This window comes from Canis lupus, chromosome 34 (assembly GCF_003254725.2).
Source record: "Canis lupus dingo isolate Sandy chromosome 34, ASM325472v2, whole genome shotgun sequence".
Lineage (NCBI taxonomy): Eukaryota > Metazoa > Chordata > Mammalia > Carnivora > Canidae > Canis > Canis lupus.
This window is the reverse complement of record NC_064276.1, coordinates 2760683-2787244: the sequence shown is the minus strand read 5'-3', so window position 1 is coordinate 2787244 and position 26562 is coordinate 2760683. Positions and strand designations below refer to the sequence as shown.

Below are 26562 nucleotides of genomic sequence, written 5' to 3'. Positions count from 1 at the left end.
TATAAGCACATGCCTAATACATGTCACTGGCATATGAAGAACAACATAACCTTGGATTGTTTTCCAGTACCTAGATGCAGCACACTGTGATGTCAACAATGTCTTATTGGCACCCTACCTGCAAAATGCCTGGAGGTAATTATGTGCTTATTTACAAATTAGGAACAATCATTCATGACTGTACAATTGTCTTTATCATTGACCTCAAATGTGGTTATAATCAAGATAGGGTAGTCTTACAAGGATAGTTGGCTAAACTTAACAAATGTTCCTATTTTTTGTTTTGAATTTGAATCTGATAACTTTCCTGACACTGTTGAGCTGTGCAGCTCAGTCATGGCAACACTTCTCTGACGTGGGCATATACAAGTCCGAGGCAAGTCCTTGGGGCAGGGCAAGTACAGGTGTGAACTTCTATTTTAAATGACTGTTCTTACTGCTCTCACATGAGATTTTTATCCTCTTGTCTAACATCTGAATTTTGGTACAGTAGTACATTAATATCATGTACAAATAAATGTACACATAATGGCTGTTCTTGCTCAAGAGACTTACTAATTGGAGGAGTGAAATTAGGAAAGGTTAGAGACCCCGGGGTGAGAGACAGGGCATACCAGAGGCATGCTAGGGCTCCAGGTGAGATCCCACCTTAGCCAGTCTTCTTTGCTCCACAGCTAAAAGTTGTACCCTGACTCAGCACCAGGAAGCCCCTGTAGGAGAGATAATAAAATCCTATTCATTTGGAAGGGATCAGAGTTGAAGCCTTTAATTTTGCAGGTAAGGAAGATCAGGTGCAGAGGGATTAAGGAAGTAGACAGCAGCAGCTTCAAAGCCCTTTGGGGACATACCAGGGAAGAAAATAAAATGAAATAAAATTAATACTGGAATTGGAATGGATTCCACAGGGTTGCTCTTTCTCAAAATATATCTCAATAAATAAATAAACAACCAAACAAGCTGAAAACCAAAAGCAAGAAAAGAAAAAGTAAAGCAAAAGAAGGAGCTGGGTGGCAATCACCTAACACAAGCTTTGGCAGTGCATTCAGGCTGACTGACTCTCTGGTGGCTGCACCAAGCACTGTGCAGCAGTACTAGAGGTGGACTTTCTGCACAAAGGTGGTATGGCTCAGGGCAGCAGAGTCACCTCCTACCTTGAAAGCCCTTGAGAGTTCTGCCTTCCAAAGCTGTGAACATCCACATTGTTCCACGATGAGTAACGCGTCACCAAAACATGAATAAGCACTTCCAGCACAGACATACCCGCTCATAACCCAGAGCCAGTAAATAACATGGTGTTCCACAGATGGAAGGGGAAGTCACCATGTGAAGTCACGCTTTGTAAGTGACATTACATCACATCTGTGCCACAGGGATAAGAGGATCGCTATTCTGATGGAAAGTTTTGAACTGAGTGTGCCCACATTTTCTCAGAATCCTACAACTGGAGTGCACTGGGGCCGGCTTATAGAACTAAGCCTCTGTCCTCCAGGCCCATGTTTTTTCCCATTACCCCACACCTGAGAGGCCTATATCACACCTGGTTAAATACACTAAAATTTTGTCTCCACTGAAAACACATATTCTCAAGTTAGCCCAACATATCAACGTCTCCTTGTAGACATGGATGGTAAGAAAGTTGTTGGCCTGGCTTCCTTTTAAAAATGAGAGTAAAGAGAAAAGTCTCACGGAGCACTGCCAGGGATAAACTTATCAGGTTTCATTAGGATGGGCACAGCTTCTACGTCATTATAAGGAACTCAATTCCCACACTTTAGTTCTCTTGAAAGGAGGAGGAGTGCGGGCAGTAACAGTCACTGATTTGTCCTCTGGTCCCTACTAGAATGGCAGCTCCATGAAAGCAGTGGCTTTGTAACTCCTTTTTCCTAGACTTTAGGACAGCAGCTGGCAAGTAGTAGAAGGCCAGTAAATAGAACTGTAATAATAACTATGTTATGCCATTTAATTGAAAATATCCTTAGGAGATGCTTTAGAAATATTAGTATCCACAGACTTATCACAGAGAGTCACAAAGCTGCACAATCAGCCAAGCCATGCAATGGCTGCAAATGAAAGCAGTGAGGGGAGAAGGAAGAAGAAGACCACAGAATGGAGAGGACACCACAACATCAGGCTAACGGTGCTTTCCCCTCTGTCTGCCTATCTCCCTCTCCTTCTCTTATGTTGTATGCACAAATACACATGGCTGAGAGGAGGCCTGGAAAAATACAAGATTGAGGTCCACCAGATACCAGTGACCCCCTCCAATCTCTTATCGCTTTGAACCTGCAAGAGTTTCTACTATGGCAGATGGGACTGTCCTGATCTTTCTCCTGCCCCAGTCCTGTGCAGAAAACTCTCAGTTCAGGGCAGCCCCGGTGGCCCACCGGTTTAGCACTGCCTTTGGCCCGGGGTGTGATCCTAGAGACCTGGGATCGAATCCCACATTAGGCTCCCTGCATGGAGCCTGCTTCTCCCTCTGCCTGTGTCTCTGCCTCTCTCTCTCTGTTTGTCATGAATAAATAAGTAAAATCTTTTAAAAAAAGAAAGAAAAAAGAAACTCTCAGTTCAACCTTGAACTTGTCCTCCCACCCACCTCATTCATAGCCAGTTTGTGCATCTGTCAGATTAGACAGGTGGTTCTCAAATGTCCCTGGGCCCAATAGTCCTCTAGGGACCCTCTTAGAAAAGCATATGTTCAATCCAGCCTCTGAGACGCTGAGTCAGGAAGCTGCATTTATAACACATGTTCAAACTTATTCTGGTAGAGCACCTAGCACAGCATGACCAATCCCTGACCTCCTAGCCCTGCCGGATTCTAAATAGGAACATGCAGGTTGGTGGGTCCAACAGTTTATAGTAAAAGAGAGAGCAGCCTGGAGCACATGGATGGAGGTAAATAGTAAACAAAAACAAGGAGAGATATGCAATGCAAGGACAGGGGGCATCTACGAACAGGCAAAAATCTACATAGGTTCCACAATCTAAGTGAGATGCTTAAACCGAACAGTGCCATTGGACAAAAGGCAAAAGGGCAGGGAGCTGCAGGGTTAAGCAGAAATGATTTCAAAATCTTGTATTTTTTTTCTGGACCTCAGATATGCCATATAATGAAATAATCCGCTTAATGTTTCTTATATAGTATAGGGAAATATCTAATGTACAGGGCCTTCGTGAGGATTTAATGAGATACAAGCAAACACTAGCTGTGCTCAATAAATATATCAATTGTTATTTCAAAGCAGTAACAAATAAAAGGAAGGGTCGGTTTATAAATTTTTATTTTTTACTTCTCAAGATTTGTTTATTTGAGAGAGAGAGAACGTACACAAGTAGGGGAAGGGTCAGAGGAAGTGGGAGAGAGAATCCTCAAGGAGACTCCCAGCTGAGTGCAGAGCCCCATGCAGCCTCCCTCCCAGCACCCTGAGATCATGATCTGAGCCAAAACCAACAGTGGGACACTCAACTAACTGAGCCATCCTGGTGCCCCGGATTTATAAATTTTTATTTTTTTAAAGATTTATTTATTTGAGAGAGAGCTTGTGAACAGGGGGAGAGGAAGAGAGAAGGGAAGAGCATCTCAAGCAGACTCCCTGCTGAGCATAGAGCCCCTTGAGTTCAACCTCATGACCCTGAGATCATGACTTGAGCCTAAATTAAGAGTCAGATGTTTAACTGACTGAGCTACCCAAGCAGCCCAGATTTATATACATATTTTTTAAGATTTTATTTATTTATTCATGAGAGACACAGAGAAAGAAGCAGAGACACAGGCAGAGGGAGAAGCAGGCTCCATGCAGGGAGCCCGAGGCGGAACTCAATCCCAGGGCCCTGGGATCACAACCTGAGCCGAAGGCAGATGCTCAACCACTGAGCCACCAAGGCGTCACTTTATAAATTTTTAAATGAAAGACTTCAAAGTTCCTATTTAATTCCCATATACCTAGAGATTAAATAAGTTCCTAAAAGGGAAATGCATGACATTTGACCAATATCCGTACACTACATTTGCCAAATATATGCTGTAATATGCCAAAGTCCACCAACTAATGTCAGGACCAAGGAAGCACGATGGCCAACAACCCTATGGCCTATGTATGTAGACACAGCCCCACAGCTCATTCAAAGTGCCCTTCTATAAATTCTTTGTCATCTTCACCTCCATATTTATAGTTTCTAATTTCTGGCAGAAGTGCTACATGGTGATGTGGTGTAGATAAGCCTCAGTCTTAACACCCACATTTAATTACAATTCCATTTCAACACTGAGTATAGTATCTCTCACAGAAATTCTACTAATGCTGATGAAAATTACCAGAAGTTGGTTCAGAAGAGCATGAGGACATTAAATGAATTGAAACAGCTGAAATTCACACAGAAGGGATGTGTGAATAATGTGGAAGCCAGGCAACAAATAATGACATTTGGAATTACTTTCATTGGAGGAATATGTAGCCAAATGTTACACCCGACATGGAAACAGCTGAGGCTTAAGGGATACAGAAAGGTTCTAACCATCTATTTGCCTTATACAGAAACAAGGAGACAATTGACCAACACTTATAATTAGTTTTCTTCTTTTTAAATAAGCCAGTACTATTGAAGCCACAGACTGACTCAACACTTACTCCTCGAGGAAGTAATTCTCACGTCTTTGAAACATATTTGCATACTGGAGAAGGTTACTATGTAATTAGCCACACTGTAGTTGTTTATTAAATTATTAGAACTTGCAAAGTTTATTTTTAAAACCACAAGTGCTAAGTTTAATTAAATGTGTCAAATGTAGCAGCAATTTGATGAGGTAGAGGCAGGTGATTGGATGCACAAATGACAAACATATACTCACTGTTGTTATGCTTTCCAGATGAGCCAGCGTTAATTATGGTCACTATGTGAGATACCGCTATGGACATGATATTGATTGGTAATTCTTATCCCAAAAATTTATTTTGATTTTTGAGTAGAACTTCATTTAACAGAACTGCTAACTGAATATGATCATATAAATAATCTAGGCCACTGATTGAAGACAAAAAGAAATATATAATATTTTAGAGATTGTGTATAATTGTGTGTTCCTTATAAAATACTTTGGAAAATATGCAGATAAATCAAACCTTAGAGACAGCTGGAGTATTACAGTAGCAGCCACATCAACGGATGGCTACAAAAGCTGAAGGTACTAGTCAAGCTTCCACAGACAGAGGAAGGAAGAGGAGAGAATACACTGGGCTTTCTCACTAAGAATCCATCTGCTGCCATTGACCACACACTGGAAGGGAAATTCTCAACCCCTCTTCTGTGATACAGGTAACTTGGCTGAGTGTTGGCACAGGAGTAATTACGAATCCACTGCCTGTATCTGGCCACTTTCTCTCACACTTATGCTACAATAATGGGTTGTCAGTGATAAATTCGATTTTTTTCTACTATATTTTTAAAATCTGCAAAAACAACAACAAAGTAGAATGCCGTATATTTGGCACCAGGAAATCTATATTCAGTTCTTCATTTTTTCATTTAATAAGTAAGGCAAACATGAGTCTAGGTGCTGGGAATGCATCAATTAAAAAAAATTCAGATAAAAACCCCTACCTCCATAGAGTCTACATTCTGGTGAAGAAAATGGACATGGAATAAGTTGTACCAGTCGATTACTTAGAGCACCACCTGTGGTAAAGGCATTGGAGGAAAAATAATGCAGGAAAAGAAGATGGGGAGGCAACTTGTATATGGTCATCAAGACCGGACTCATTGACAAGGTGGCCTCTGCTGGAGAGACACGAGGAGGGGGGGGCATGTGTACAGCTGGGCTGGATTCAGGCTGAGGGGAAGGATGCACTGTTTTCAGCAGAGAAAAACACCAAATGCAAGGGCCATGCACTGGGAGCACGTTCTACACAAAGCAGAGAGTTTTCTATGCTGGAGCAAAGTGGGCAGGAGGGAAAACTCAGGAAATGTGGGAGAGATGGGGTGACAGGGAGCACATCACCAAGAGGCTTCAGCGACTACATGGCCTTTGACTTTGACTCTGCATAGAGTAGTGACATGATAGTATTTATGATGTCAAAGGATTTCCGTGGCTGCTAATTAGAAATTATCCTTGGAGTCATTCTTTAACAGTTTTACTGTGCAGGTCACTTAATCTTTCTTCATCTCAGGTTGGGAAGATCAAATAACCATATTTTAAGATACTGTATAAAGTGGAATGCTGTTGCACGCTCTCCTCAGCCATGCTTCCATTAAAGTAGGTGTTTTACTGCAGTACAATTAGGAGTTCTCACATCTGCAATCCCACCAGATTTTTTAGTTCATGGACTCCAGGGAATACTTCTTTCCATTTTGTACATGGTGTACAATATTTAGCAGACAGTAGATAGAGGGGGCCTCAATAAGGAATTGCTAAGTGTGAGGTACTGTAAGATATCAGAAATACAAAAGAACTCTAAATCAGAATTCACATGTTAATAGCTTCTTGTAGAAACACAAACACAGATTTTTGTTCCTAAACCATTTTAACTGGAATTTTTGATCAAATAGATTAGCTGTAATTTTGTTACCTATCAATAAAATCCTGAGTTAGGCCAAACCTAGAATTGTCTGTCTGTATGTGTATTTTTTCACAAAACTATTTTTCTTAATTATGTGCATAAAATTTATAAGTAAAACAGCTCAGAAAAGACTTTGCAACTTGGCCTTTGAATATCCTCAAAATGCATAATTCTTTTAAATCACATTTTGTTTGATCTCTGCTTATGCTTCAGAATGGCCTCTGAAGGACCTGATTTAGCATGTTGTCAGATGCATTCACATCATATAAACATCTGGATTTAAAAAAAATTTTTTAATAGTTTAAATTTTCTTCTCATATAAACTATTTATATTTAGCAATGTAAGGTAATGGGCAATCACACCATGTAATTAGTTAACTTGTTATTTGTTTAAAAACTACTTGGGTCACTTTCATATTCTGTCCCCTATAGTTTGAAGACTTAATGTCTCTTGAATCCATTACATCCATTTTCCACAAAGTGTGAGTGCCTAGACACTGTTTGCCCAAAGTGAAGCTTCATGGTCATTTACCTTTGTATTTAGGCAGTGTTATTAAATAAGGCATGGAAACACTTTCAAAGGTCAAAGTTTTCTTCAGTAGCTATTCTCAATGGATACCCTTGAGGGTTGCATACATCACATAAAAATGAAAAGATTTCTTAGCTTTAATATGATCAAAATAAACTTTTACCTTTAATTAACTGAAATGAAATATTTACTAAGAAGTACCCCCATAGTATATTCAAGTCTTCGAGTCCTTGTTAGTTTCTCTAAAATGAAACATACCCATGTGAGTCAACTAAAATAGTAAAACATGTGCCATAACATGTTCCCAATAAAAATAAATAATTTCTTTATGTCAATTTGGTCATTGTAACTCAGCATCTGAGTTATAAAGTCATTCAAATTTCAAATAGTATTAATCAAGTAGCAATTCTATCTTGTGATTACCACAATTAAGTTGGAAATCATTCTGTGACTCTTACCATCCATTTGAAAACACTAAAGATAAAAACCTAAAGATTTTGAATCCTCATTCCATTTCACTTTACTCACAAATCTACAATGTATGCCTATCTCATAAATATATAGCAATCTAACATACAATTCCCACAGAATGCCACCTGTTGAATCCCCCAGCTTTCAGAAATTAATTTATTTCTTTCACCTGTTGTGTACACAAATATACTCCCAACTCCAGTGGCAGAAGAGGTGAAATCTATGAAGTCATTGTAAATTTTGGTCAATGATTCTCTCAATGAGTTACGTGAATAAAAGCAATCTGGAAACACTGTGTGGTAAAATTTTCTATAATTATGCAATTTGTGCATCCCATTTACACCATTTAGAATGATCAAGACATGCAATTATTGTATTCCAGTTCTAATATAAGGCTCATCACTGAGAACCGAATACTCTGTAAGACAGGGAATGCAATGCAACAGGTTAGCAGTCCAATATAATGAATTTTTAGTTCCTTTACATAGTGCACAGGCTGGGTGATTTTTATGCTTTTACTCTCAATGATTTATTTCTTTCCAAGTGAGGTTCTTCATTTAATTGTGTGCCAAAGGTGGGAGAAAGCGGCTCACAATTGCCAAGTCAAATTTAATTACTTAATTATCAATTATAAATGGGTATTTACATGGCTAATCATTAATTGCAAGAAATCTAAAAGATATATCTATGACACACCAAGTTTTACTAAAAACAATTATTAAACAATTACAATGGTTAGCTGATAGAAAAATGGCACATGGATCCTTACAACTGCATTCTGTTTAATTCAGTCATTTGGCTTTTACGTTTTCAACATTAATACACTGAAGAAACTGGCAACCGTGAGGCCAGAAATAAATTCTACCTATGTTTTCTACACATAACTCTCAACAGTTTTAAAACTTCAACTAAAATCATCATACAAACAACATCAATTAATGAAAACATTTAAAAAAACAAACGTTCAGTTTTCACTTTTTTCTCCTTTACCTTTGGAAACAAATGGTCCTTAAATACTTCAAAAGTATAATCCAGGCCAACAACAAGTGGACTAGTCACAAAGATGAGGGGCTACTTTTCCCTCCTTCCCAGCAGCCAGCCAAGCAGGGGTTCCAGCACTCTCCCACCTGCTCTTCCCTCCCCGAACCAGGGTCAAAAGGAACCCCAGAGGAGCTCAAAAATCACGAATGGAGTAGAAGAACAGTCTCCAAAAAGTCAGGATGCCAAATTATCATAGTTTAATTTCTTCTTTCACTCCCAAACAGTTTAAGAGAAAGCAAAGCAAGACGCAACAGAAATACCACAAGCCTAGTGGTAGCCGGTCGTAAAAGAGAAAAGAATTGAGTTCAGCCAGGCACAAAGGTCTCCATGGCAACAGTGAATTTAGACCCCCATCGGCATTATTTATGCAACATTTCATCACAAAAGGACCCTCCCACTAGCCTGCCTAGCAAATTCTAGTTTTCTGATCTTCCATTCCTTTGCCTTAAATCTGTATCTGGCTCCTTAGCTATCTAAATCTCAAACATTAAAAAAAAATAAAGGAAGAAAAAAGAGAGAAAAAGAAAGAAGAAAGAAGAAAGAAAGAAAGAAAGAAAGAAAGAAAGAAAGAAAGAAAGAAAGAAAGAAAGAAAGAAAGAAAGAAAAAAGAAAGAGAGAAAAGAAGAGAGAAAGAAAAACCCACAGAACCATAAAATTAGTCTCAGACTGAATCTAGACTTTGTTTCCTTGGTGAATTCAAAGGCAAGAGATAGATTCAAGATTGCTTAGAGTTCATATTCAAAGCTGGTCTAGTTTTTATTTCAAAAGGGACAGTTTGAAAACCATAAGTTTATTCAAATTATTTTATTTTTGAAATGAGATTGCAATTCAAAAGAAGTATAAAATGTGGCAAACTCTAGCAAACCCGAAGGCTTACAGAAGAGAGAACTTGTCAGGATGCTAACTTTAAAGCTCAATTTTATAACGCTAATATCCACTCCTACCCACTCCCAGCCATTACAGTACCACAAAAACTCCTTGGAGTCTTTTCTGTGATTCAACTCTAGCCATGATTTCCAATATTTTAAACACTTTTTTATTAACTGTGTGTTCAATGGACCCTAAGTTCACATTTTATAATTAGAAGATCCAAGCCAAGTTATTTAAAACCGAGACAGCACCCCAATGTAATGAGATCCTGTATCAACAAGACGTTATCCTATTGAAGAAGTACTTTCTTCAATTCCAAAACAATATACAATTATAACTGTTAGAATAATACTTGGTGTTGTTGAAAGGAAACGCTGTGATCCCTCGTTTCAAAAGGATAGGTTTTGGTGTTAGTTCAAACAAGAACTAAACAAAGTTACTTCTAAAAACTGGGTTTTGATTATTTTTAAAACAGTATAAGCTTCTTACTAAAAATTCAAGCAGTACCTACTTTTATAAAGGGCAGTTCTTATCCTATGCCCTCTCCACACGAATCTCTTTTAAAATATTTGTATGTCTACACCCCTCATGCATCTTGACCTAAGTCTTGATTGACTCAATACTGTCTAATAGTTTGCAAGAGTGGCTCGTGGATGCCTGTATTTTTTATCAGTGCATTTTTGGTAAGACTTTCTGTTGCCTGCAACATAGACAAATATCCTTAACCTCTAGGGGCATCATTCTTCCAAAATTAGCTGTTCCTGGTGCCTCCAGAAGCACAGTTGCCCTTCATTTTCCATGAGGATACATGCTGAGTTGCACAACTCATGGTTCTGCTTCAGTCATATACAATTTTGGCAAATAAATCATTCAGATTCCTTCAGACACTAAAAACTGAAGAAGAGAATTTAAAAAGCAGGCCAATGTTACTCTCCCTTAAGAAAAGAGCTCTCCTGTGGCAAGAACCACACATTAGCTCCAGGTTTTCTCTCTTCCATATCTATCATCTTCTTCTTGGTTGCTTTTGTTGTCTTTTTTTTTCCTCTCTCTCTCTCTTCTGTTTTGTTTCCTCATACCAGTCCTCTTGACTTCTGCAATATTTAAGCTTTCTCATGATCTGAATGTGGTTTCCGTTAAGTGATGGCTTTATTTTTTCCTATTTTTCTATCAGTGTTGCCTGTTTTTATTATTCCATTCCTGATTTGTTTTATCATTTCTTTGATTTCATTTTTGTTCATGATTCTAACTTACTTTAGGCTATAAAAAAGATATTAAAAAGATATTACATGGGAGTAATTTAATTTTTCTTCAGTTACACTTTTTCTACATTTTTTATATTCCTGTGATGTTACTTTCTTCTGTTTCTGATTTCTTCGTTTCCTACTTTTTTGTGATAGTGTCAGTCCATGGTCTTATATTTAAACTTTTCAGTTTATAACTTCCTTGGTGGTTACAGTAACCTCACCTTGGCTCAGTTTTTGTTTAATCACAGATTGAGGAGGACAGAGAGGTGCTGAGTATAAGTGAAGTGAAGGTTAGAAATGCAGTTCTTGAAACATCTCCCATTTCGACATGATTCTTTCTTGTGGGAGCTTGTTCTCCACAGGGCTACCTGTTTCTCTGTGTCCCCTCATATCCTTAGAACTCAGTGTTCAGTGAAGGTTTCTGAGTCACAGACATTGGTTCTTCTCTCCCACCCTTCCATATTTCCATCCTTCCTTCTTCTTCTTTTTTAAATGAAATCTGTACAGTGTATGATATCTGAAAAGTGATATTTACATATGTGTAGCATCTTTGTTTGAGTTTGTGGTCAATTCTATTCCTAGTATTATTGTAAATGGAACTGTATTACTGATTTATTGCATTTTTGGTTGATTTTATTGTTTCCAGAAACTAAAGAGATTAAACTGAACATTGTGGCATATCCATAATTAATAGTTTATTTTTTTAAAGATTTTAAAAAAATTATTCATGAGAGACACAAAGAGAGAGGCAGAGATATAGGCAGAGGAAGGGGCAGGCTCCCTCTGGGGAGCCTGATGCAGGACTCGATCCCAGGACCCCAGGATCATGACCTGAGCTAAAGGCAGACGTTCAACCGCTGAGTCACCTGGGTGCCCCATAATTAATAGTTTAAACTAAATCCTAAAGAAGCATAAATATGTGTTTTTCACAAAATTCAACAGTAATTCATAATTTTTAAAAAAGCAATCTTTGCAAACTAGGCAATCCCTTCAGTTTGATATGAAAAATAACTACCTAAAAATTACAATCAGAGTTAAATATTGAAAACTTCTCCTTGGAGATAAAGGAAATGTTATTCACTGCTATTATCACTTTCATTTAACATTGCACTGGAGATCTTCAGCAATAAAACAAAAACAAAAAGCCAATGTACAAAAACATCAGTTATCTTTCTGTATATCAGCAATAAAGAAATTAAAACAACGTTTATAGATAACAAAGAAAAGCTTCCAATACCTAAGAATAAATCCATGTGAAGGTGATAGAAGACCTCCTCACTAACCACTACACAACGCTACTGAAATTTAAGCTGACACAAATCATAGTATGATAGAAATGTACCAGGTGGGGCACTTGGGTGGCTTAGGGGCAACCTGGGTGGTTCAGCTCCTTGTAGGGAGCCTGCTTCTCCCTCTGCCTATGTCTCTGCCTTTCTCTGCGTCTCTCATGAATAAATAATAAAATAAAATAAGAAAGAAAGAAATGCACCATGCTATAGTTGGCAGATTTAACACTGTAAAGATTTCAACTTCCTTTGATTAATTGATAGGTTTAATACATTATATTCTAATCCAAACTTGGGCATGCTGTGTTTTTCTGGGCTGGGAGTGGCTGGGATAATGGACAGTGGATTCTAAAATTTATATGAAAATGCAAAGGGCCAAGAAGAGCAAGTGGTCTTGAAGAAAGGAAACAAATCTAGAGACAGAACCTACAGATCAGGGGCACATTACAAGCAGCAGTCCTTAAGACCACAGGGCATCCATATAAGAAGAAACAAACAAAACAGTGGATCAGGAGAGAATTACAACAAGCCACACTTATGTCAAATTTGTAAGAACCATCGAACTGCCACACAATGGGAAGATGGTGCTTTCACTTGGGTATCTATCTGGTGAAAAAATGAACCTTCACTCCATCTCAAAAATTATACAAAAATTAGTGCCATATAGAGCATCAGTCGAGATATAAAAGATGAAACAGTAAAGCTTTGAGAGTAAAATATAGAACACATGCATGGCCTTAAAGGAACCAAGGCTTTCTTAAGCAGAATGCAAAAAGTGCTCACCATAAAAAGAATTAAAAAGGTATAGACTGTGCCAAAGTGAAATTGGGAAATCTTGCTTATCAAGACACCATTGAGAAAGTGAAGGGGCACCAGTGAGAAAGAATATTCTCATTCTTTCGGTGTGTCTGTATATGTAACTATATCGACATATTTGTATGATCAACAAAAGTCCAAAATGCAGTATATGACAGGCAACCTGATATTAAGAAGGTCAAAATACCTAAACAAGCACTTCACAGAAGGGGCTATCCACATAGGCAATAAACAGATAAAAGATGACTGACTTTATGACTCCAAAAGAATAGGCAAATTTAAGACCTCCATGAGATGCCAATATATACTCATTAGAATGATTAAAATAAAAAAAAGGAGACAAAATGCCAAATATTGACAAATATCAAGTGTTATCAGAACTTTCAGAGACTGTAAAACTGTAAAATGGTAAAAGTAATTTGATGTATTTCAATCCCTGCTACAGCTCTTCATGTGCATATCTATGTCTCAGAAATTCTACTTCTAGGTATATACTCAACAGAAAGGTGCACATATGTCCACCAAAAGATATCCACTATGATGCTCATACCAGCAATATTCATATCAGCCCCAGCGAGATACTCCTGACATGCCCAGGAATAAGAACAAATGTAGTATGGTATCTATGCACAATGAAAGACTACTCAGAAAATAAATATAAAATAATAAAATAAAATAAAATAAAATAAATAAAATAAAATACATAAAATAAAATAATAAAAAATAAAATAAAATAAAAAATAAAAATAAAATAAATAAAATAAAATAAACCAATAACCAAACATCATGTTCAGCTGAGTCTTGCGCACATGATCTTGAGCAAATTGTACCTCATGATACAAGGACTCTTCTGAATGCATATTATTCAGAAAAAATAAAGTCCTCAATTATTTTCAATCCTAGATAACAGGCATGAATGAAACCCAGAACACTATCTACCTACTAATGTTCTTGAGATTCAAAAAAAAGAAAAAGAAAAATACCATTTTAACCTCAGAGGTTTTCCAGCAATATTCTTATCAGTTTATTTCAAATGAAAATTAAAACTTTTTAAGTCTTACAAAATAAAAGTAGAACTAAATAAGGAAGAAGAAATCACTATTTGGTGTGGCATCATCAGTTTATAATAATTCACTATGTTGTGCCCTTCTACACAAATGATCTAATTTCTTGGGCCAAAAAGAAAGAAACTGCATTAAAATACTCCAAGAATTTTAATGTCCTGGTCACTTTTACCTACTACCACTGAGAGCAAGATAAAAGAATAAGTAGCATTAATTAATATAGGAAAGTTTTAACAATCTAAACAAGTGACAGACTTTATAGTGATTTCCAAGTAAGTGTAATATGAATAGTTTTATACTTTTAATAAAACAATCTTTAGAAGAGATTTTTTTAAAAATCTTGACTCTTTCCTGAAATTTTGGTTTTTTATTTTCTCAGAATCAGCATTCCAGTATAAAACTCTTGTAATTCTATTTATTATCCCTCCAGACCCTAAGGTATAAAATGACAAATGACTGACAGCCAAATTACTGAGTTTGCCTTTCAAGGGGCATGGTGAAGCTTTTGCACAAAGATTCTTTTGCAATTAAATAGTTGCAAGGAGTAATATTTTTAGGGCCAGCTCAGCTTTTTTCATTTGTAGTCTGCAGTTATCTCTGCTGCCCATAGCCAGAATGTATTCCAGGCCATGTTAGAGGAAAGAGGAGAAAAGAAAAAAGAAGCAAGTCAAACAAACAATTCTGGACTTTTGCCTAGGGCCCTGGTAGTGACAGCTACTTGGATAAAATTGAAAACCCACGCTGCCTGCTGCTGCTCAACCATCGCTACCTGGTGTGGGACACACTCAGAAGTAGGACACTGGGTACTAAAAGGCTGGAAATGCATGACATCACACACTAGCTCATGATCTCGAATCAGTGTAAATTTGAACTCTGTAACTAGGAATGTAGGCTATATATATTAAATCCCCTCAATAAAATATTGTGGCGATTATTCACCCTACTGGGATATAAACCTCTTATTTAGACCTTTTACACTGAACAAATCACATGCCTTCCTTCACTCTATGCCTTAAATTAGAGCTCATGCAATGAGGGATTAGGAAGACCAGAGGATTTTCAGGGGTGGCGCTCTACCCTGCCATGAAATTAATTTCACTATGTTCAAAGCACTCGTGGTTTCTCAAATAGGATGTGCAGTTGACCATCAGGTAAAGGTTCAGCAAGCCCCTTGGCATTCCTAATGCTGTCAACTATGAATCCATGAAATCCATATGAATCTATATTTTTGGCATAAACAAAGCTTGGAGACAGGAATCCCCAGTTACCAAATGCACAACTGCAACAACTCCAATAGAATGAATTTAGAATATGATTTTTTAATACATTAATTAATTAGAGGTAGAAATACATCTGTTATATAGAATACTCCTAAAATGTCACAATGTGTTACTTTTCCTATGAATATATGCACTTTCTAAGTAATAGGGATAAGAAGAAACACAAATTTCTCATTTGTAAATGCAAGAGTTCCCATTTTTAAAGCATTTTGTCTCTTTTCTCTGACACACACACACACACACACACACACACACACATTCTTGGCAGAATCCAACATTTTAAATTACAAAGAAGAGTTTCTTTATGGCAGAACAGACAATATCTGTCATGTTTTACTCTTTACCATATCTCATGCACATATTTAAAAAGTTATCTTCTAAGAAATAACTCAATTTATCTGACTGCTAGGAGTATTGTATCTTAATCTCCCAGTATTAAGAGTACTGGTTTCGATTTTTTGCATAATTAGCTTCCGTCTTTATTCAATATTCTCTAACATTTATGTAAGTGGTGATCATGAATAATACTCTGTCAAAACAGAGTGGGCCCTGTTTCTTGGGCGGACGTGGGTATTACGTCATTGCCCTAGGCCGAGGTGCCTAAGGAATATCAACAAGAAAGGCGCATGACTAAGCATTTTAAGTTCTTCCCACAATGTGTTAGGCTAAGACAGTACCCAAACAGAATACTTAAAAAATATTCTTCGCAAAAAAAAATAAAAAATAAAAATAAAATAAACTAAGGTTCAGAAAATTGAAGGGGTACATTGAAAACAAATGAGAAAATTCCTGAAACTATACATTTTGATAGATCAAACCAGAATTATATAAATATTTTGGTATAATTATTCCCTGTAGGATATATTCTCCCTGGGGATTAGCACACTTTCTTACTTTTAGCCTGGAACGTCCCGTCCTCTAATTTAAGACTGAACTTGTATCTTGGAACCTTAAGATACAAAGGCCAGCGGTGCTATCATGGAAATGGAAATTATATGTGGAGATATAGGCTCCATATGAGTATTCCTGTAACTCAAGGGTGCTGGTGTCGTCTTTGTGCTTTTTGTTGGCCTGTCAGCACTTTTTTTTTTTTAACTGAGAGCAACATTTCAATATTTGGTCAGCAATCTTTAATGAATTGTAGTATATTTTATGTTCCATTTCTTCATGAATGCCTAAGAACAATCTCCAAATTCCGTCTTTGTCCTATGGTGGGATTGGAAGTGGGTGGAGCAGGGTAGGAAGTCGCCCTAAGCAAATCCAAACTGATCTTTGCTGAAAGGACTTTGCTTGCAGATAGTAACATTGTCTATTAAACAGGTGTGAATCACAATAGGATCAGTATCTTATCATTTGTTGAAATAATATACTGTCTTTTGAGAATTACTTAGACTTTTCTACAAGATGTTTTGAATATGTCTCTCCATATTTCTGAGTGATGCCCAAATCCTGGTGTCCAAAAATGGAGGCCTTGACTGTATGATACAATTTCACCTGGTTCTAGAATTGATACTTCATGTTTTGAAATAAGTGTTTGCTAAGTTGCCTATAAGGTTTGCTTACAGTTCTTTAAAGTTCCTAAATTCCAAGGTTGTGGTCTTCATAACGGCAGTTCCATCTGGAATAAAGTGATTCCCAGGCATTTTCAAAACTTCTTATATCATCCGATGGACTGGATGAAAAACTGAGGCTCACCTAGCTCTGTAGGTTTACATTATGTTTTCTCATTCTTGATCTAAGTTCAAAATTTGGCCTCAAGAAATATGCTCCCCTCAATCCACAGAAAATTAAAAAATAATAATGAGAATAAGAAGAGATGGCTTCTTATCACCAATGGATAATGAGGACTCACTTTCAACACCCCTGAAACTGCCTTTGTCCATATGCTCATATGATAAGGAACTGCTGGCTTTTTTGTTGTACTAAAATGGCAGCTTAAGCATAGAGTGGAATTTTGCCATTATTTTTATAGACAGTTAAATGGAGCAAGTTGTTGTCTCATTTTAAAGATGAGAAGAGAGATTCAGAGAGATTAAGTAATGTGTCCCAAATCACACAGATTTTAATAGAACCTGTATTTGAATGTAAGCCTTTAAATTCGGAACTCGTGTTCTTGAGGCACCTGGGTGGCTCTGTCGGTTAAGTGTCTCACGCTTGATTTCAGCTCAGGTCATGATCTCAGGGTCCTGGGTTCCAGCTCCGCACAGGGTTCTATGCTCGGTAGGGAGTCTGCTCCTCAGCTTCTCTCTCTCCTCTCTCTTCCTCTCTCTCTGCCCCTCGCCCTGCTCCATTCACTCTCTCTCTCTCTCTGAAATGAATAAATAAATCTTAAAAAAATAATTTGTTTATTTGTTTTTTTATCCCCTAGAGATCCTTATTATCCTTACAAGGTTTTAAATTTATCTTCTGGAGTTCTGTTTAAAAGCCATAGCACCATTACATTCTTACAAGGTTTGTGCAGCAATGAAGAATCAGACCACCTAACCCCCCGGTTTCCCACCAAGGAAGGAAGTTCTGATGAGAAATACCAGTTTCCTAAAAATCAGCCAGATTCTTAGGGGAGTCAGCATCCCAGAGTTATTTCCAGTTTAGTCTACCTACTAAGTAATCCTTCACCAACTATGGTTTTGCCTATCATTTTAAAGGTCATGAAGGTTATTATATACAGAAATTTAAAAATTCTTTTTTTTTTAAGATTTTATTTATTTATTCATGAGAGAGAGAGGGAGAGAGGCAGAGACACAGGCAAGAGGGAGAAGCAGGCTCCATGCAGGGATCCAGATGTGAACTCAATCCCGGGTCTCCAGGATCATACCCCGGGCTGAAGGTGGCGCTAAACCGCTAAGCCACCCAGGCTTCCCTAGAAATTTAAAAATTCTTTATCTGCTTGGGGCACCTGGGTGGCTCAGTCAGGTAAGCACCTGGCTCTTGATTTCAGCTCAGGTCATGATCTCAGGGTTGTGAGATCAAGTCCCTCATCAGGGTCTGCTCTCAGCATGGAGTCTGCTTGGGATTCTTTCTCTCCCCTTGCCCTCATCCCCATTCTCACTCTCTCTCTAAAAATAAATAAATCAGTATGTGGGCACACTATAGTTGTGTGTGTGTGTGTTTTAAATCAGCATGTGAAAGCATTCGCTGCCACCTAAAATCTAAGCAATGTTTGAGGCACTCTGAAACTATTAAAAAAAAAAATCCGGGCAGCCTGGGTGGCTCAGCAGTTTAGTGCCTGCCTTCGGCCCTGGGTGTGATCCTGGGATTCCGGATCGGATCCCGCATCAGGCTCCCTGCATGGAGTCTGCAACTCCCTCTGCCTGTGTCTCTGCCTCTCTCTCTCTCTCTCTGCCTCTCAAGAATAAATAGATAAAATCTTTTAAAAAAAAACCCTACCTATGTATAAAAGTACTGAATATTTTCTGCAGATTTATTAAGTACACTATGTGTTTTATTTTTCTGACTTGAGAAAGTATGTCGACAAGTGGAACAATATATGTGCATATCTTTTAAAATGAAGACGAGCGCAGGAAATTGTATTTCAAAATTATTGGGCAGAACATTTCCAGACAATGATGTTGGTAATGAAAGGTTTGATCTGGAAGGAAATGTCAGCAATTAACTCAGCAGAAATAGCACAGAAGTCGAAGGTAATGAGAGTATTGGTGATAAAAATGCAATAGGAACAACACTGTGAAGGCATCCATGAACGTCTGCCTCCTGGTGACATTGAGAGTTCGCAAATAAACAGCTGAAGTAAATGAAAAGAACGTAAAGAATTCTAAATCTAACAAATACTACAATTCAATTTGTGTAAAGCAGCAAAGACATTTCTCTAGGGTAATACGGTATGTAGAAATATTGTAGATTAGCTCATCTCTGACGCGAAAGAATCAGGAACATGTGAATATGTATCTGTATTGATATATGCATGAAGAACACGCATGCATACATCTCACATGCACATAATGTTGAGCAACATACTACTTGAGCACTACAGGAGACCCTAGTATTACAAATATTTTGTTTTTTTTTTTTTTCCATAGCATAACTTTCACCTTTTTTTTTTCTGTTTGTGATCTAATTGGCATTATGAGAATCGACTCCTCAACTTTTTGCACAGAATCCTTCTTATAATACTATAGAAAATGATATATTGCTAGAGATGAATCTTATTTTCTTCTGCAGAAAATGTCCTTGAAAGGAAGAGGCATCATAGTAAGCCATAAATAATTGGAACAGATTTAATATAGCTCATTAAAAAAATAAAATGTAGATCTCCAAATTCTAATTTGGTCTGTTTGAAAACTCTTAGTCATTGTAAGTTTATTGAAATTATTTTATTAGATTTAATTGTTAATATTTGTTCACTTCTCACAACTCATTAAGATTTTAATAACTCATACTCTCCTAATGAGAAAATATATCATAATGATAACCACATAAACATCTATTGCCTTATAGTCTACAAAATGGTTTTACATAAATTATCATTTTTGATTTTAATAACCTTTCAATTAGGTATTAATATCTAAAACCAGAAAGATATTGTGATTTTAATAACAGAAAGCTAATTTATACCAAAGTTCATATTTAGGAAGTTAAGTTACCAAGCTAATTACAAAAAAGTGCTCAGGCACATATTAAAATATACTTAGGTACCTACTCATTAAAGAAAGCACTTAGTGATACGTTTCAAAACATTCACCTGAACCTGTTTAACTTCCTTCCTTCTAGTAGGTTTTGCCAAGTGGCAAAAAGTGACCCCTTCCATGCTTTCCTTTGTTCCTAAGGCTTAGGCAGGCAGAAACTATCCTCTAAGGGTCTAATAATTAAGTTCCTTTAATAATAAAGGGAAGCACCATGAGATTCAATTTCTCTTCCTCTGGAAATTAATGATAAAATTTCTTTTTTGATCCATTTTATTATTATAAAATATTTACTTTACAGTATTTTATTTTATTTTGATCTATTTTCTTATCGTAGAATATGCCATCACAATTTAATTTTAACAATGCAAAGGACTCATAACAAGACCTTACATCACCACTCCAATATTAATATTATCACAACTAGGAAAGTATAGGTAGATATATTAGAGATTTTTCTTCATTGTTGACACCAAGAATAACCCCCTGATTTCTGTCGTCTGGGAAGAGTTGAGAATCCAAAGACACACAAATGAATATTTCTTTTCAGCCAAGTTCCCTGTGGACATGTGTCAGGATGCATAATAAACACGATGACATTAGATAGCACTATTCAAACACCTCCTTGGCAGTCACAGGTAGAAACGAGGGCACTGCCCTCTGACCACAGAGACGGGAGCATCTCATCCAGTGTCTGTCTGGATGGATGTGCAGAGCCAGTGGGGACACTGATGGAATAATTTTACAATACTGAGGTTTGAAAAAGACAGAAGCCAAGAGACAGTATCTCTTTCTCTTTAAATACTAACAACAATAACAAAACAAAATCAACAGTCTAGCAAACTGCTTTTCCTTTTGCAAGCTAATAATATTAATGTATAACCTTCGAGAATTCTCCTATGCCAGCAGCAGCCTAAGGATCAATGAGGGGAGAAATCCAGTACATTACAAAGTAGTGAGATGACTTATTAAAATATTTTGATAAATACGATATAAATTACTCATTTGTTAATTTAAAAATAAAGATGCTTCTTGGGGTATTCTTTACCCTATTAGGGTGTAAAGAAGCATTTCAAAGAGGGTACTTCACAACAGGCATCTTAATAACTATCCAACAAATTGCTAACCCTATTATGCCTTTACCTCGAAAACCTACCAGGAACTGTAGGCATACTTATATTGGCATATAAGCATAAATGCCAGAGTTTCATAAATCTACTGAACAAACTTTCACCTGCATTTAGTATATTAATAAGGAGGCTGCCTACTTTTGTAATATGAAAGTTGTCATGTCTAGTTTCCAAAATAGAGTCTAAGCATATGTATGTAACACAAACTACACCACAAAACAAACATGATTAGCTTACCCACATACAGTTTTAAATACTAGAGTTGCAATAGATGGTACACTTCAGTTTTTCTCTCCTTTGTTGGTGTTGTTGTCAGGACTTCCTGTGCAGCACTAGGACTCCTGAAAAACCCTGTGTGGACTTCAGTAACCAAAATTATCCTGCCACACACCTGCTGGGACGGACTGGACACCCCAGAGGAGTCCAGAGTAAATGGCTAATTACAGAGCAGCTGCATTTGTCTTGATTATCATGCTATTTTAATGTAAAATGTAAAACCCAAGAAGGCAATTCTCCCTAAAAGTCAAAGGCAACATAGACATACAGTTTGAACATATGGCAGATAATACTGCAGAGAAGTGTACTACATAGTCCAATAAATTAAGAATTTGAGCACTCTTATCATTCATCCATTTGTCATTCATTCACTGAATGAATAGTTATTAAATAGCTATTTTGTTCTGAGCACTATTCTGAGAGGCAGTAGATACATAGATATACCCCTGCTCTCACCTAGCTTATAGCCTATCATTATTATAAAAACCGCTCAATATCTTATCAAGTATCTGTTCCTGTTTCTTCCAAAAGTGCGATTTTATTTCTTTTAAAGTTCTTTAAACTTCTTTAAAGTTATTTGCTAATTTACTATTTCACATAGAGGGTGGAAATGAAAACACAGAAATTTACTACTGCATGTTTGGCGAGCATTCACATTCATAGGCTGGTTCTCCTTTTACCACTGAAGTCAGTTGTTAAAACGTGATTTGTGCTCAGTCAGATTTTGACGTAAAAGCAGTAATTCATTTATGCAGCATTCAGCTGCAGAACTTGTGCCCCAGGTCTTCACCGCCATCCCGCTGGCCTGGGGAATTTACAAACGCTCTAGTTGTTAGCATGAGTGGGACAGTAACCATGACCTAGACACTGTGCAAAATTCTTTGCCTTTATCAACAGCTACTTTCATCTCTGCAATTAAATGCAGATTCAAGAATGGGAGGGACTGTGGCCAGCACCAGGCTGGTGAATGGTGGAACACGGGCCTGAACATAAGTCTGCGCTCAAGCTTTGAGTCCTCCTCTGTACTTAGGCCCAGTTTTACAAGCCTCCTCACTTCTTTGGAAGGCAGTCTTTATTCCCCTACCCCAGCTCTGACATTCTCTGGCTTTCCAAATCTTAGTTGTTCTTCTCTCCCGTAGAAAGCCTGGGGCTAACCTTCTCCAGAAGGGTGCAGTGCTCTAATATTACCTAGACCCCAATGAAACATTCATGTACCAAATCCTAGGAAGTACTTGATTAAAACAGTCATATCAGTATTATCACATGGAGTGGGAAATGAAGTGAGGCATTTATAATCCCATGTCTCCCAGTAGAGAGATGACAGGGAGATTTTCATGAGCATGTTTGTTAGTTTTTTAGCTTGGAGTTCTACATTCATTCCTCTAGGGATAAAGAAATGTATAATGGAAAATGCAGGAGCCACAGCCAGGTTTGGGTCCCAAGGAGAAAAAAACGAATCTCTGTTTCCTCTTAGGTTCCTAAGTGAAGAAGAGAAAGGAATGAGCGGGCTTAGGTGCCGATCCTAAACCCTCCAGCACATCATCTCCTCTTTCTCACCTCCCTTCTTTGTTGCCCTGGAAAAGTTTTCTTTCACATGACATCACATGATCAGTTGTTTCAGGCTCCTCCATATAATTTAATTTCTGATGGCAGTAAAAGTGCCAAAGAGAAACATTAAACAAGTAATACGAAAATGATATGTATTCACTTTGGGAAGAAGATGTTAAACAATTAATTTATTTACCTGTGCTTCAAGAAAGTTGGAATGAATTCCAATGCTGGTATGATTCAGAAAGGAATCAGAGTTCTAGTTAAGCACCAGGGAAGTTACTCAATTTGTTTTAAATGACATTCCTTTATTTATAAAACTAGAATAAGATAGTAGCTCTATGAAAGGTTATAGAAATACAATAAAACTGAAGCTACAAGTTTTGGGGGATTGAGGCCTTGTCTAATATATTCCTCACGGTGTCTAGAGGAAGAGCTTTTCCCATTGTTCAGAGAAGAAGGTACCAAGCATTGTGACAATCTCAGAACAGAGAGGCACATGCGATGATGGAATAAATGTATACATAAGAAAACAATTTAAATTGTACGAGGATAGAAACATTTAAAATGATCACAATGTTGATTTATTCTAGGAGCTGAAGATTGGATGCTGAAGAAAATGGGCTAGGTCTTACATTCTCATGAAGAGTCACAGACTATTAACATCCACGATAAATTAAAAAAATTGCTTCTCACAATGACAAGTGCTATGAATAAAATAAAATTTTCTGATGAAGTGATCAGGCCTTCATAGCAATAAACAGGGACTTGTAAGATGACTTTAAGGTTTGCACTTGATTCTAAAGAAAGGTACTGGAGTAAGTGACCTTATCTGAGAGGGTTTTTTTTTTTTTTTTTTTAAGATTTAATACAATATGCTGAAAAGATTGAATATATTATGCTAAATTTAAGGTGAAACTACCTTGAACAACACAATTTATAAAGAAATAATCCTGTTTGGATCTGATAAACCATGATCCATACAAGTCATGTGGAGTATCAAATGAGGACAATATGGTAACAATGCAGACACAGTAGTGGTCTGGGAATATGGTGGTAGTGGTGGAGGAGGAAGAGCAAAGGTGTCCTAAGTGGAGCTAACAGAACTTGGTGGCAGTGACAGATAGTGACATGGTAGGGACAGGGTTTAGATGCCTCCCACCTCCAAGTCCTGTGCCCTGATTATTCAATCAAACCTTCAACTAATTTCTAATTTGGAGGAAAGTTGAAGATGGACTTAAGGTTTACATGAGTTGACCCAAAAATATAAAGACTATTCTGGATTATCCAGGTTGGCTCAACTTAATCACATGAACGCTTAAAAGCCCAGAATTTTCTCTGGATAGAGTCTGAGAGATGAGGCAGAAAAGGAGGTCAGAGAAATTCAAATGTACCATTGCTGGCTTCAAGGATAGAAGAAGAGAGCTGGAGCCAAGGAATACAAGTGGACCCTGGACGCTGAGCTTGACTGGTGCCTACCAGGCAGCAAAGAAATGGAAACCTCAACTCTAAAACAACCATGTGGAACTGAATTTATCCAACAATTTAAATAAACTGGGAAGCAGTCTCCCCCAGGATCTCCAGGAAGGAATGCAGTCCTGCTGACACCTTGCCTTTAGTTCTATACAGCAATGAAACAGATATTAGATGGTAATAAAAAGAAAGGGACATGTAAGGGTGACTCAGCTCTTCAGACAAAGAAGGGGAATGGAGAGATCATTTCCTTTGGGGGAAAAGAATGATGTAAGAGCATATGAGGAGGGGAACAGAAAACAATAGTTTTGAACATCTTAAGCTTGAGATACCTATGATTCATCCAATTGGAGGTGGCAAGAAGGTAGGAGAAATACAAATCTGGAGTTCAGAGAAGTGGTCAGGGCAAGAGATGCAAACTAGCATCTTAAATATGTCATAAATGGAGCTACATGTGTAGGGATATATCCAGATAGAATCAAAACATCTTCAGGATTTGCTTATGAACAATGTCCAAGGAAAATCAGGAATGTTAGGAAGGAAATAGGGGTAAATATTTTTATGGGTTGAAATATATCCCCCCCCAAGGTACACTGGCACCCTAATTCCCAGCACATATGAATGTGACCATGACTAGAGAAAGAATCTTTAGAGATATAACCAAGTTAAAAAGAAGCCACTAGGGTAGTCCCTAATCCAAAATGACTGCTGTCCTTAGAAAAAGGGGAAATTTTATAGAGACATGCACAGCAGGAGGACATCACTGAAGATCAAAGCAGAGATCAGGATGATTCAAACCAGAGAACACCAAGGATTGCTGGCAAAACACCAGAAGACAGGGGAAAGCAGAGAAGTTCTCTCTCCCAGCCTCAAAAGGAACCACTACCTTGATTTTCAACTTTCAGCCTCCAGAACTGAGAGACAATAAATTTCTGTTGTTTAAGCCACCCGGTTTGTGATCCTTTCCTATAGCAGCCCTAACCAATTCACACATGCAATGCTGTGACGTTGGCCCCAGGCAACCGTACGGATATACTTTGTGCCATATGGTTTCCATATCTGGCATACATAATACTACCATCCATTTTTTTAATAATGATTTTATTTATTTATTTATTTATTTTTCTTAACGATTTTATTTATTTATTCATAGAGATGCAGAGAGAGAGAGAGAGGCAGAGACACAAGCAGAGGGAGAAGCAGGCTCCATGCAGGGAGCCCGACGCGGGACTCGATCCAGGGTCTCCAGATCACTCCCTGGGCTGCAGGCGGCGCTAAACCGCTGTGCCACTGGGGCTGCCCTATTACCATCTATTTTAAATAATATAGACAAAAATATGTCAAGGAAAAAATCTATTATAATAATTGCTTTGGTTATCATACGATTTTAATTATTTCATTTTTTAAAAGCCAAGAAACATATAAAATTCACTTAGAAGTTAAAGTTTCTTTGATTAGATATTAAAATCGATTGCAATTCAATTGACACAAATTAGGAGTATTTGAATATTAATCTTCCATGAAAAATTATGGACAGAAAGGTGCTCAAAAGTTTTACTTATGAACCTACTTCTCCATGATATCCTTTGTATTTATTCAAATACTGTTTTCTTTAACTTAAACCTGTTAAAAATGTCAAACTGTCAATGTCACAAGTGGAAGAAACTCAAAACTTGGGCTGAATGTCTATGAACACAGCAGGTATCAAACCCCCTCCAACTTGAAAAGGAGCATGCCTTCTAAGCAAATTTATACGTAATGAGGTCCCATGCAAAAAATGTGCTTAAAGTTGACACCATGCATTATAAGAAATTCTCAAGCTCATTAACAACCATAAAAAAAGAACTCAGGGAAAAATACTCATAAAATATAGCATTTGTGAATTTTATCAAGAATATGCAACAAACCTAGAAATAGAAGCTACAGCTTAATGTATTATGCTAAATAAAATGTGAACCTACCCAGAGCAATGGGAGCTCTGAAAAGTTGCCGTTAAATTCTGAAAAACTATGATTCATAAAAACCCAGAAAACAACATGACTGGAAAGAGAAAATTAATACAGTGTTATCGCACCCAGGCCTAAGGCATTAAATGTCATCTATATGCTGATGATTCCCAATGCTTTCATCTCCAGCTCTGCCCTCGCCACTGAGCTCTAGACATATGTAGTCAACTGCCTACTTCCTATATTTACTGAGTACTCATTTACCAGGCTTCTCTAAGCTCACACACCCAGAAGAGAGCTTTTTTATTTCTTCCATTATCTCCATCCCCTCACTCCCAACCTTTCCTCATCTCTGTAAATTTGACCATCATCATTCCAATCCCTGGAGACAAAAATA

General features: G+C 37.4%; 1 protein-coding gene across 5 annotated transcripts in view; it reads right to left on the bottom strand.

Moving 5' to 3' along the window:
• CTNND2 (catenin delta 2) overlaps positions 1-26562 on the bottom strand; it is a 924458-nt gene that overhangs the window by 613280 nt on the left and 284616 nt on the right. Inside the window, exon 2 of one of the 5 annotated variants that reach the window (XM_049105630.1) lies at positions 615-710. The exons of 3 other annotated variants lie outside the window; for them this stretch is intronic. In XM_049105630.1, the coding sequence (XP_048961587.1) occupies positions 615-623 (9 nt within the window). In that variant the 5' untranslated portion in view covers positions 624-710. Of the gene's footprint in view, positions 1-614; positions 711-8541; positions 8866-26562 lie in introns of those variants that run through there. One more of the 5 variants, XM_049105631.1, reaches the window with a different exon arrangement.